A 13,928-nucleotide genomic window follows, 5' to 3' on the forward strand; every position below is an offset into this window, starting at 1 on the left:
ATATATTTGTTTTGCAATGAAGGACAGATGCTTACATTGGAGAAACATGGGTGCAGTCTTTGACCTGGAGCATTCTTTAGACAATTTTGTTATATTGTCTCCACATATTGACCAAATATAGAGAAAAATACTGGTGGGACCAGCATGTGTGCTTTGCCTGCAGCTTTTTCTTTTTCCAGAGGTCTCCTGAGCTAAAAAGGAGCACCTCAGTTTACTAACTACCGGTGTAAAATGTTTAGTGTTTCTCTCAGCAACTCTCCTTTGATTAGGTTATAGTTTGATAAACTTTATTTAACCTCATTGTCATATAAAAAGGCATGCAAATGTTAGCCTTGCCTTGATTTCTTGTTATATATGTCATCAGTATATAGAGTATGTATAAAATAGTACAAAGGCTGGGCTAAAATGCCTTCTACTAGTACTACAATATTTGTTTGATTTGGATCATTGCAGATATCATGTACTGTATATTAAGTGTATCGCTAGTATTGTGTTGTGTTGATGCAACCACACATACAAGAATGATGTTTAATTGAACAGGTAAGTGTATTATAGGTAGCTGTATTGTCTATTTCTTTGGATTTGTATATGTATTCTGTCTGCTACTTTTCAAAACAGCTCAAATTTTACAAATTGGCCATCAAACCTTTACGAAACACTCATTAGTAAACTCATTCCTCCAGAAACAGTCACAGTTTTGTTGTGGCAAGAATTTCATTTTAGTAAAGGCTTATTTTCAGTTTACAAAAAAGGTTTGTTTCAGTAGTCTTGTACACCAGTAGTGTTTAGGACACTTCACAGAGTAAAAAATCCAAATAACATTGAAAAGAAATAAGCAGAGATAAAAAATATAGAAAAGGAGAAAAAACTAATTAAAAGTCTGCCTAAACAGCCTAAATCTAGTGTAGTTTTTGTTTCTTGAGATGAAAAAATTTCACAAATTAATTTAATATAAACAGAAATGTTTAACAAATCTTAAAAATGAAATTCTCTATATTTTGTGAAGTTCAGTATGAATAAGAATCATTCGATTTGATTATTGACTGAAAGGAAGGGTTTTCATGTTATTGTTATACACTTGAACAGAAATTAGCTAATTATGAACACATTTATTGGACTTATAAATAGCTGAAACCATTTTGTGACCTCAATGCTCTGGTGAAGGTCTTCTGATCAGCATGTCATCTGATTTTGTGCAATTTGTCTTTGCTCAATTAAAATGCGAGTCTTATATTTTTAGCCATGAAATATTCCTTTCTTTTTTTAAATGAAAGGGCTTAAAAGACTCTGTAGGTGTCAGCCATAAGTAACACTATGGTATTGGTCTGCTGTGAGTGCATACAGCTCGTGGAAAGCAGAAATATTGTATTAATATTTCTGCTGTAAAAGACCATTAGCTGACATTTTCCATGTCTTCAGTTTCTGTCGTTTTTTGTATAACAGAAACGGCTGAATCTGTGTAGGGATTAGAATGTAGTTTATGAAGTGTTCCCCGTTAAAAAAAAATATTTTTGCTTTGGGCCTCAGCCCTCCATTATATATATTTTATGTCATATGAAACACCCCAGTACCCAATTTTGCATTAATTCATTCCTTTTAGGCTTAAACTGCCACTGGGTGACACTTGATTAGGGCGCTTTTACTTAAAGTGAACAGACCCTGTCATATTATGACTAGTCACACTGCTTTTTACCACGGCTTCTAAAATCTGTTTGATGAGGAGAAGGAAAAGTAATGTATGCAGCTGTTCTGATGTTGTCTCTCCATGGATGATGCACTCAAAAGCCTTTATGGATGAACATATGCAAGAGAGGCCATTATACTGCTAGTGTGTCATGGCCCAGTGCTTTTTGTGGGGAGTGGCAGTCATTAGTAGTGAGTGGAATCCCATCACAGCAAGAATGTTACAACAGTAATGATGTGCTGTTTTTGAAAATTCTTATTTTCTACTCCGGGGTAGTGTGATTGCCTTACAGTGAGAAAAAAATGGTTTTATTCTCTTCTCTTATGGACTCCTACAGTGAAAAACAGTGACTTCTTATCTAGACCTTCCTACTCAGGAATATAAAATAATGAGCAAATCAGGTTTTGAATTCTTTTTAGTCCTCATGAAATGAAAAGGCAGATTTTGAAAATTGTTGTTTTTTGCTGTCCACTTCTAGGGTCCTGGATCTCTGTAATAATGTCAAAGAGCGAATTGTAAGAGAATGCAAGGAGAGGGGAGTCCAGTTTCCCCCTTTGTCCACATGCAGGTATGGCATTTGAGGAATTGATGTTTCTTTAATTTCTAGGTCCCTTGACTATAAACTGTTCCCAATAATGTAGAGCTTACAAATGTACCCATTATGAAGGCAGTAAACGTAATAATGCACATGTATGTCAAACGGCCTATGACCAACCCTGATGAGAATTTTTCAGTTCTGTGGTAGGACCTTCCTTGATAAGCCAGCTCCTTCTTTCCTAGATTTCCTAAGAATAAAAGGTGGTCCAGGATTAGTTCCAAACCTTCCAATCAAAGGATTGACAAGCTGATTTTATGATAGGGATATACTGTAAGAAAAATACCCGATTTGGCACGCATTTTCAGTGCAGGCAAGCCCAAGTAGCTTTACTGATGTTTGTGATTGTCTGTTATTAAGCTTCAGCGTCCTTTAATGGGAATCTGTGCAGTAGGTTCTACTGGTTAAATTGCAAGCACTTATGACCTTCCTCTTTGACCCAGCCAAAGACATTGACAAGTAACAGTGCAGTCCCTTTTCTCTTGCGGAGAGATTACATTGGCACTTGATTATTCTTCTGGCATTCATTTCCCTTGCACCCAGTAGGCTTTCGTCTGTGACAAGATTGATTTGAGCATTTAACCTCTATAAAAGACACAGCATTGAGTGACGTGGGGAGAGAACGGAGGGCCTGCTGCCCAGGAGAGAGAGCATTGCAGGAGTAATGTTTTTGAACAGGGACATTTATAACAAAACAACCCAGATGACTGCACTCTTCGCTTTGAGTTGAACGAAACCAACATGACTGCTTGCCGTTTTGTAAAGCACTTCTTTACTTTTGTGTGATAGTGCACTTTTGTTTTGTTGATCATTTTCCTATAAAATAATGGATATGTTAGTATTTGAAACCAAGGTAACAATTTGGTTCATGATGTATGTGCAGGTTTTAGGAAGGAAATGAAATAGTGTAACTTCAGTCTTAAGTGATAAAAGTCCTGTGACATAAAACCAAATGTATTAATATTCTTATGTTGTCAGTAAGTGTACTTAGTAATACTTAGAAAACTGGTGCAGCGCCTCTTCTATAGTGGTTTCTCCCAGTTTATCATTAAATAATCAGAATGGAAAAATGTAATTGTGAGCTCAAAAAAATTGTGAGTTTATATCCACTATACAAAATTTAACAAGCAAAATGAATACAGCAAACGTTCTTCTAAGTTAAGGCTCTATTTAAAATGAAACTCTTAAATGAATTGAGTTTTTTTCTTCCATGGGATGTTTATAATTATATCAGTGGTTAAGAAGAAAAGCAAAGTGGTTTAAGTCAGTTGCCTTACATAATGTAAAAGGTACTGTAGCTCTGTTAATCAAATAAAAGTCCATTGCTGATGGCTGTTTAATGGAACGATAATGTGACAAGATTAAATGTGACAGATCCATTGCGGTTCAGCTGTATTTGTAAAAACATTACGAGGATTGGGGTCAGAGGTGGTTAATGAAAAACGTGCCCCTTTTTTCATTTCTAAATGCTTTTATTAAATAAAAAATTATTTGGATTAGTAAAAGCAATGTCCCTTTAATAAATACAAAGCCTTTGGAATTTCAAGAATGGAATTTCATCAGTGGCAGGTGTATTTGAGGGAAGGTAAAATTATGTTTGCAGGTTTGATTAATTTCAGTTTTGAAACATATCTGAAACATCTTTGCAGTAAAAAAGATTCCAGTAAATCATTTGCCATTTTAAGACAGCCTACATTGTTGTGCAAAATATAGAAATAAGAAAATTATTGGCAATGTGGCATTGTACTTTATATAAATTTGTCTTTAGAAAACGCCTGGTTATTATCTTAGTAAAAGAGCTTGGAACAATGAAAACATTTTTTTGTGTTAAATACTTAAATCTGGGCTCATTTTGAAAAAAGTATTTTCTATTTAAGTCTCTCTATAACAGCAAACACAAAATCTTTTAATCTGTACCTTTATATCAGATGAAGGTAGTTATCCATAGCATGCTTCTGTTTAGCCTGCATTGTATTGCTTTAGAAACTGCATGTGTTTCTTCTAATTCTACAATGGTTAGTCCAATATAAGAAGAGTATAATCAATAAACAACTGGAATAAGCCAATTTAAAAATCATTCTAGTAGTAGCCTGTTTATACTGCCATACAAGTATTCCAGGTTCTTTCAACCATTAGTCTGTTTTCTATAAATCTCTCTCTTGCAGTCTTGTAAACACCTTCAGTATTCATTAAGAATAATTGTAAATGCCTATTATTTACTGTAGGTTCTGCTGTTTGCTGCAGGTTCTTACAAGGTTTTTGACAAGTGGTGATGCAAGCTTCATTGTTTTAGTTATGTTGTATTGTCTCAGAATATCCTCTTATTGTTTATATGTATGTTCAAGCACTAAAATGACCATTTCTGATGCAGGGTAACGCAGACCTATGACGCTGGTGCTTGCATCTACTTCTATTTTGCCTTCAACTACAGAGGAATCAGTGATCCCATCGTTGTTTATGACCAAATTGAAGTAATGATACCATTTCTTGCATTTTTACATTATTTTTGTGTTACACTTGCTATTTACACAACAGATTGTGACTTCAGAAGGAAGTCAGATACATATGCTTGTTTGTAGTTTTGTTGTGGAAGATAAAATACTGTATATAAAGAAAAATGTGATGCCTTCAATTTGTCCAATACTTACTCTTAGTGAAGTAATAAGCGAGGTACCCAGACTTCGAAAGAAAAGAATGGGACTGGATGAGGTAAAGATAAAGGATATTTGAAAGCAGAATTTTATAGTTTGTGCTTTCAAATTAATGCCAGAATCCTTTTTGTAACACTTTGAAATTGAAGGTATTGTTTTGTATTGGCATACACAAAGAAAATCTGTCTAAATGAAAGATCTTCGTCCTTGGTGCGAGTCAGCGTAAGCACATTGATTATATTGATTGATTGATTTCCCTCTTTTCTTCAGCATGCTGCACGGGATGAGATACTTGCCAATGGGGGAAGCCTCTCACATCATCATGGAGGTACTGTGACCTACTGTATCTGTGCGTTTGGATCTTGCATGGTGGACATCTGTGTGGTGGCTTTTTCCTTTTGAATTAGAATATGTTGTGTAGGGCAACACATAGTAGATTGCACACAACCCTTTGGATTGATTAATAAGGGTAGCCATCCATTTGCATAAGAAATGAAAGTTGTGCAGGGAGGTCTTGCAGAGATAAAGTTAAACAAGTTTGCTATTTCAAAACTGCCAAAACAGACAAAATAATAGTGATACCTATTTTGTTTGCTGTGGTCAGAATGTTATGCCATGTCTGTTTTTCACAATGATTTAAGAGCTATTTCCAAAAATGTAGGAAAACGAATCTCTTACAGATCTTACAGAAAAAGCCTGGCAAGAATGTGCCTTTGTCCTTAATTTGTCTTGTTTATCTGAAACATTTCTTAAAACACCTTCCACCTACACAGTCCAGGACATATGTTTAAGTTCACAGAAAATAGACAAATGTCCATGAGACTGCTCTTTGTTCATTTAGACATAGACAAAATGAAATGTGAAAAAAAAACCAAAACTACCCTATCAGGTTTAGACGAAATGGCTGCCTTATCTATATTGCCATCCGCTTTACTGTTTTCATATATCACTCTGTGCTATTAATCACGTATGTCAGAAAGACCCTGTAATGAATCAGTTAGGATATTAAATCCCAATATTTATCAAAGCGGGGAAGCTTCAAAATTAAAAGATCGGTAATAAAAAAAAATCAGCTTGCTACTGTAAATGATCCTATTGTTATCAGTCTTATTTACTGACCCAAAATCCTGGCCCTGACATTCTCAGTTGAGCACTTAACTGTCATTGTGAGAAAAGGGAATATTGATGCAATTTCTCTTCTAGAGCCTTGCTTGTAATTGTGATTAATAACAGTTGGGTTTGCTATCTGGATACAGACAGACTGGTTTGTCTGCCCACAATCACACTGTGACAAATGGGGCTAGTTTAACTCGGTTTTGTGTATCAAAGAAAACAGATGTAGTCTGGGACTGCAAGGTGGGAGGGCACTGAAGGAAATATAAATTATTTTTAACCCAGTGTTTACAACAACTAACCCAAACGTGGAGTGTTCTTCTTGTTGCCCAATGTAACAATCAAAATGAAGAGAATTTATACCTGCAAAGCCGTAGACAGGACAGCACATTTAAAAATTCAGATTCTATCACTTCTTAAAAGCAAACATTTAACTATCTGTAATGTTTTTTATTAATCTCTTTTGCTTGCATGATACATCAGTCAATTTATTTGGTAACAAACCTAAATAGAAGTACTAGCATAACACATACTGTAGATCTTTCTTTCTAGAGTGTGCAAGTCCGATGTTTTTGTACCATGTCTTACATTCATGATGCTCATAATGCACAAAATGTTCTTTAATAAAATGTTCAAAATTGAGTAATCTAATTAGATGTGGTTATAGTAGTGCCAAATGTAATATTTAGAAAATATTATTTCTGAAATTTAAAATGAATTTCCTGTTCTTGAGCATCAATTAAATGAGCATGAAAAAAAAATGTTCTGGTTGTGAACATGCATATGCATGAAAGCATTTTTAATAAAATGTTTAATTATGCAAGGAAACAGAAATCTCAATCCAAACTATATTTGTAATTCCATCCAGCTGGTTTTATACGTATTGAAACGGCAAGCTAATTGTTTGCATGTTTGCATCACGGTAAGGAGTAACTTACTGAATGAAGGTTTGCTGTGTTTTCTGAAATGGGGGAGGCTCTAAACTCTCTCTTTAAGGAAATGTAATGTTTTATTAGGTCAGTAAAGGTTGAAGTAGAAAGGTTGTAGAACATTAATCACCTCAAGACTAAATCAATCACGCTCGCCAATTGACTTTAACTCTGTCCTTTTAACTTTTGCTGTTTGTCCTGCCATATTAGACCAGTTAAGGAGGTTTTCTTTTAACTAGCTTTGATATCTTGCTTTGTGCTGTATCACCGCACATCTGTGCAGTGTGTTAGTGGGAAATCTGTGTTTTCCTTTCCTTATTTGAAAAAAATAAAATCGCCTTAAACTCTTAACAAATTGTGGAAGTTCAGCATGTGTGTACAGTATGAAAAGGTATAGTTTTGCGTGCTGTTATAAATCTTCAAAATACTGAATTTTTCTTATCTTTGAGCTAAACTGTCTATCTGAATTTGATGATTGTGATTCTTTTACCCCAATAGATCACGCATTATAACTGAGCATTTACATGGTAGCTTTGTGCTTTATTTAAAAAAAATGCCCCTCTTTTCTTTTTTAAATTCCAAACATGGTGTGTATGTTTCTTGGCATTTTTCATCTGCCTGATCAAAACTCTATTAGATTTATTACAATAGCACCCAAAACTGAGGAAATTTGACAAGATAGATGTGTAAATTATCACTGTGACAGAGCTAATGATGCACTCCAACTGCCTTCTGTTTTTTTCCCCATTGAAGGGGAAGGGGGGGGGTGGCTGGTGATTGGGAAGCTTGCAAGATACTTTGTTAAATATTCAGGGGCTGTTGACTGGGTGACTGCTCTGTACTCTGGGTGAGATCCCATCTGGAACCGGATGCTCAGAGGTTGAAGCGCACAAGCTGGCACCGCTGTGGCCTGTGTGGTCTCTCGTCTGTCCCATCTTGTCAGGGGATGCTGCTTTGCCATCTTCTCTAGCTGATTACATTTGTAATCACAGGCCATGTTTACAGAGTCTACAATAACACTGTGTTGTCCTGGGTGAACCCTTTATCTCTGGAGATACCCTCATATTTATATCTGTTCTGCTTTTTCCTTTTTTTTCCCCTCCACTCCAGCAATTAGTGTAGGAGCTTTGGGGTCTCTGCCTCTTAATGCAATATGTACCGTTCTGAGTGACCTCTGTGGCACGCTCATAAGGGTTAGATTAAGGGAGTGTGGGGATCTCCACAGCATGTGAACTGAATCTATTAATTAAATTCAAATTTCATGATCATCCTTAGCTTACTAATCCTGTCACTGTGTCACGCAGATTTATTGTTCCACACATCGGACTTGTAGAAGAAATGAGTCACTTGGCCTTTGTTGGCATGGGATTCCCAAAGCTCATTTCAAAATGACCGCGTTGTGTATGACAGGAGCTTTCATAAGGAAATATGGTTGTTTACCAGCAGGCCGGATAATAGCACGTTCAATTAAACTGAAAGAATTCTGTGGCTTGTCAACGTTCGATATTCTGACAAATAACTATTCGATACTTCAAAAGAGTCAAATGAGTAATTTCAACCACTCTCGGAATCACATAAGTGAAAAGACGCTCTTTAGACGGGATAAACTGTAACACCATCCCAAATTTAACACGGAAATACCAAAAGTTGGGTCATAACAAAAGAAAGAAATTATATAGCAAATACTATATAATACTGCCAATATTAATGTTTTTTCTGGTATGATGAAAATTTAATTTTAAATGTCAGAGACTTGTAGGAAAGTTTTGAAAGTAGTTGATTTTATAGTTTTAAAATTTAATGCAATTTAATTTAAATTTAATTTAATACAGTGCTGGTTAATCTTTCCTACTATGTAAGGATCTTTGAAATGCTCAGAAAACAGGCCCAAGTTCATGTGCAAGTCAACATCCTTTTATACAAGTGAAGATTAGAATTTACTGTTCAAGTTTAGTATTGAGTGCTTCATTTTCTACAGCATTACAAGGTTAAGGCTAAATTTTTGTTTTAAGGATCTAATTAGTCTTAATTCTACTGTATAGGTACTATAGGAAATACAGTACATTTGGAATTTCTAAAGTAAATTTTCTATGTTCTATGTGTTTTAAGCTTGCCAAGCATAGATAGATATATATATGTTATAAAAGATATGCAGCTTGTATTAACCAAGAACATTAAAATATTGACTGCAGGAGAACATGTAATATTTATGAATAATCTTCTGGGAGGTTTTTCCTTGAAGGAGAGGGACTGTAGCAGAAATAATGAAATACACATATAAAGCTGGATGGAAAAATACTGAGGGTGAATTCAGCTTGTGATCAAAACAAGATAATGCTGCTTTTTCCAAAAGATACACGTTTACACTAAATGCACAGTATAGGTCCATCTTGTAGTGTGCAAACAATCCTTTTTTACGAAAAAAAGAGTAAGGCGATATGTCAGCTCTTTTCATCTTGTTAACATTAGGATGCTGCTTCTGTTTCCTGTCATCCTTACCAGCAAAAAGGGGTTTTCTGGTACTGGGCATTATTTGTGCACAATCCCAGTTGCCACCTCAAAAAACCATTTGTTGAGAAGTGCATTTAATTTAGAAGAGCATAGACCATACTTTGAGAAAAATGGAAATTATGAAAATGTTAGTTGATAGATTGGGGCTTTCATTTTGCCAAAGTTTGAAGAACATTCATGATTTTTCTGCATCTGTCCTCTGGTGTCCATTTAAATGTATTTTTGTGGAAGCAGGACCATTTGGTGTATGGGGCACATCTAAATATCCCAGAGAGAGTACTTGGAACTGCCTTTTTAAGTGGGTTGGTAGCCAGGAATTCTGCGTTGGCAGTCTGCAAGAACTGAACTGTCTGTTTGGGCAGCTGGTAGATCTTGGATCAGAAAATATGGACCCTGAATGGTTCTGTGCCACTTCTTCAGAATAATGGCAGAAAGCCACCCCTGTTTGAAACAGTGCATATTGTATGAGTTTTGTTCTTTTTTCCCCCCACAGTCAGAAAATGGCCACAGCAGCTACAACATATGTTTCAATAGTGGGGGAACAATACATATCATCCTTTTACGAACATCTTAGAAAAGAGTTTTTACTGCTGGGGTCTTTTGATGGTCAGGGAAACTGCCATGCGGATGCAGTTTTGCTAAATAATTCACAACCATCAGTCTGATGTCTGTAAAAATGGCATAGTATCTGGACCCCAACTTTCATCTACTTTTCCCAGATTGCACAGAAGCTAGACAGTGTGCAGCAGTGCAGCCTTCCTTTGGGAATGCATTGAGCCTAATGAGTTTGATAGTCTGGTGGGCTCCATAAATCATGGAATGCAAAACATTTCTCATTTTTGAATAAAAGCATTTATCACGCAGTGTTTATTCACTCACACTTGCAAGATTGATTGGCTCCCAGCAGCCTGCTGAACACTCAAGCATTCTGTTTCTTTTCCTTTTTTTTTTTTCTAGTGGGCAAGCTACGCAAGCACTGGTTGCCGGAGACTATCTCGGATGTTGGCCTGGGAATGCTGAAGTCTGTGAAGGAATACTTGGACCCCGATAACATCTTTGGGAGCAGAAACCTCTTATAATTCTGCTGTTGTTTTTTTTTAACTACAGCAGATGGTGTTTAAAAAAAAAAAAAATCTTGACCAGTTAGCAGACACGGCCTGGAGTACTGCTGAAGCCATTGTCCATAGTGTGTAGCTGGAAACACCACTACTCTGAGCATTATTCCATACTTGAGTCCTACCCTGCTTTATTTTTTAAAAGCAGTTTCTGTCTCTCTGCACGATATCATAATAGCTTTTGCATTGCTGCAACAATCTAATGTTAATCTCAAAACGGCGTTTGGTGTTCCTACTTCCCATGCTTTACTCACACAGCCCTTTTATAGCATTTCAGAATTCCTTTGTTGCACACATGCAGACTGTTAAAATTATATGGTTTCTGTTTGACGAAAGGTGGCAACCTATACACATCCTATTGTCACCAACCGTTGCATACTAGTTATGCACATTGCTTTAGTATTGTGTCAAAAGTAGTCCCCTCTTCGAAGAGCGGTGCCTTCATCTTCTCAGTCTGATTCTTTGTGAACCACTAGTCATCAAATGCTGTTTTAGCATTGTCATGGGACTGGACATGGTTTCCTTCTTGGGTAAGGCCTGCAAAGCCAGAGACTCTGCCATGTTAGGAAAGGACTGGGTTTTGATGGTAATGGCATACAAGATATAATTTTAATTTGGCATTGTTGTTTTTATGCAGCAGAATTTGTGAGAGCATTCAGAAGTTGTTTTGAATAAAATAATTTATTCTGAGATATTGAAAAATGCATTTAATTGCTTTGTGTTCTAGACTAGGGCTTTGACTATCACATTAAATCTATGTAATCACCAGCTCATCCTTTCTGCTTTTTCTGCTGTGTGTGTAAACAACTCTTACAGTTGAATTTATGCAATGTAAGGCGTTTTCTTTGACGAAATGTGCCTGAAAGAGTTTTTTATTGAGTGTGGGAGTGGACTTTCAGCCACAGCTATAAATTACTGTACGAGACACACTTCATTATTGGCAGTTTGTTTTTCCATTTGGCCTCGGCCACACATGTATACTGTCACCTTGACTAGCGCACAAGTAGAATAAGAATAGTGCTGTGAATTAATAAAATAAATAGGACACTGTATAGATGGTTTGATTTTTGACAGTCACTATATAGTTGGCCTTGCCTGTCAATACAGTGTGCACAGCCTGCATCAAAGTTGTCTCCGTATGAAGTGTACTTTAGTGTGAACATGTATGCAGATGACTCTTCAGAAAAATGAATTAGTCAGGATGCACATGTTTGTACCAAAGAGTTGCAGCATTTCAGATGCTATGTACACACCCTCAACAACATAGTGTATGTACAGTATATGTTTGTACAGTATATGGTGTATATACAATATACTTACAAATACATAAACTTAAATAATATATATCATGTGATAAAAGTGTATTTTTTAACACACACAAAGCCAGACTGAAGTTCTCTTTAAAACAAAATCTCAAATTTGTTAAGATTTGTGACTGTTAATGTAACTGCTGCTTGTACTTAACATAAAATCTCAATGTGAAAGACAACTTTCTAAAGCTCTGTATGTACTTTTTCTAGCAATAGTTTGGAATTTGATTATCATTGCTGGTGTTTTCCTAACTACCATGTCAACAGACGTAACCTTCCTCTTAAATGCTTCTGTCTTGTTCGATTTTTACTGAAATTGCAGACAATTAGTTCTTAAAACATTTAATGTAATTACCCCTACTGTTGACTAAGGGACGTGACGTTTAGCTTGACATTATCCTTGGATATTTTTCTGTCTGATGTACCCTGGGAAAAAAAAACCTTAAACCAGTGAAAATGCAGTTTAGTATTAGAATAAGATACAGTTAAATGTAATGGGTTGTATTTACTAACAATGTTAATAAATTTATTAACTTTTTCTGCATTGCTCCTATCTCTGTTTATTTTATAAGGATGTCTTACAGATTTTTATAAAGTGCAAAAATATCCCCCTTTTATAATCCTGCAGTATCGAATGCACAAAAACCCTGATATCTCACAGACATTTTCTGTTTCGGTGTCAACAGGACTTATATGACCCTTGTATTCAATAGCCATATCCTGAACTGCTTCCAAATTAGAGAGTGTTACAGTTAAAGATGGGATTTTAGCAACGTTTTTGGTCCCTTGATAATGTAGAAACATTGAAACATCCTTTTGTCTTTTATGGTGTAGTTCTCCCACATCCTATTGGCTTTAGACTTGAACATGTAGTATAGGCTGTAAAACACAGGCTTTTAAATTTGGCATTTACAAGTAGGAAGCTATGTATATTATTTAGGCAGCAGTGTCGAGTAATGGTTAGGGCTTTGGCCCAAAAGGTGGGAGTTTAGATGAGTTTAGATCCCAGGGAGAATGCTGTTAGTGTACCTTTGAACAAGGTACTTCACTCAATGTTTACTGGAGCAATTTAATTGATAAATGGGTCTCCAAGTCAGCATAGAGTATATGAGAAACTTTTCTCAAATTATTTATCTGATAAAATAAATACGCTGTATTTATACAGTAAGTATATAGGATGGAAAGAGCAAGAGTGGAACTAAAGAGAAAACTATCTAAGATTGATCAACCCTCATCTCTTCCTCTATTGGGTCCTTAGGAATTCCCAACTTTAAAACTGAACTGAAAGCAGTTTTAATGAAGTGGCAAGTTCCATTGTCATTGAATACTATAGTAAAGCAGTAGGGCAGCACGATGTGGAATGTAAAATCTATCGGAATGAATGTTAGTTCTGAAGAAAAACATACAAGACCTATTTCCAGTAGTTTAAGTAGGTAGCTGTGTCAGCATGTGTAGGCTGCAAGGAACAAGTTCCCATGTTGATTTGTAGTGGGAAATTTTAGCCAAGGACATGAACTAGTGTGGTACTAGTATATAATCACCATAGTACAACATTAACTTAACAGATATTAGTCAGATTACAAAAAATGTTACTAAAAATATTTGTGTAAAAATTAAAATAAAAAAATATTGATCAGTGAATAATTAATTTCTATAACCTACTGCTCATTCCTGGTAAGAATCACAACAGCCTATTTGGGAAACATAAGGAGTAAGGTGCGAGATCACCTTCGACTTGACACCAGTTCATTGCTCAGCAGATACAAACAAAAGTAATTTAGATGCATCATTTAACCTAGCTAGACTGTGTTTGAGCGGTAACTGGAATACCTTGAGAAAATCTTTTTAAAATACAGGGAGAACATGCAAACGCCTCACATAAGTCTTTCTAAAATTCCAGGACACAAAGCTCTGTTGTTGCAGTGCTAACTACCTTGCTACTTTGCCATCCTTCATAATAATTGCTTACACTTATATAGCACTTTTCTGGACACTCCACTCAAAGCGCTTTACAGGTAAT

The 13,928-nt window shown here is 35.8% G+C and overlaps 1 protein-coding gene across 1 annotated transcript in view; it reads left to right on the top strand.

The window, feature by feature from the left end:
• The window catches only part of agps (alkylglycerone phosphate synthase), a 55,085-nt gene extending 42,633 nt beyond the window's left edge, over positions 1 to 12,452 (top strand). Inside the window, exons 17-20 of the mRNA XM_006636488.3 lie at positions 2,163 to 2,252; positions 4,651 to 4,750; positions 5,201 to 5,258; positions 10,441 to 12,452. Coding sequence (XP_006636551.1) covers positions 2,163 to 2,252; positions 4,651 to 4,750; positions 5,201 to 5,258; positions 10,441 to 10,562 — 370 coding nt within the window. The 3' untranslated portion in view covers positions 10,563 to 12,452. The remainder of the gene's footprint in view (positions 1 to 2,162; positions 2,253 to 4,650; positions 4,751 to 5,200; positions 5,259 to 10,440) is intronic.
• Positions 12,453 to 13,928: the final 1,476 nt, after the last annotated feature.

Source organism: Lepisosteus oculatus, chromosome 12 (genome assembly GCF_040954835.1).
Source record: "Lepisosteus oculatus isolate fLepOcu1 chromosome 12, fLepOcu1.hap2, whole genome shotgun sequence".
Lineage (NCBI taxonomy): Eukaryota > Metazoa > Chordata > Actinopteri > Semionotiformes > Lepisosteidae > Lepisosteus > Lepisosteus oculatus.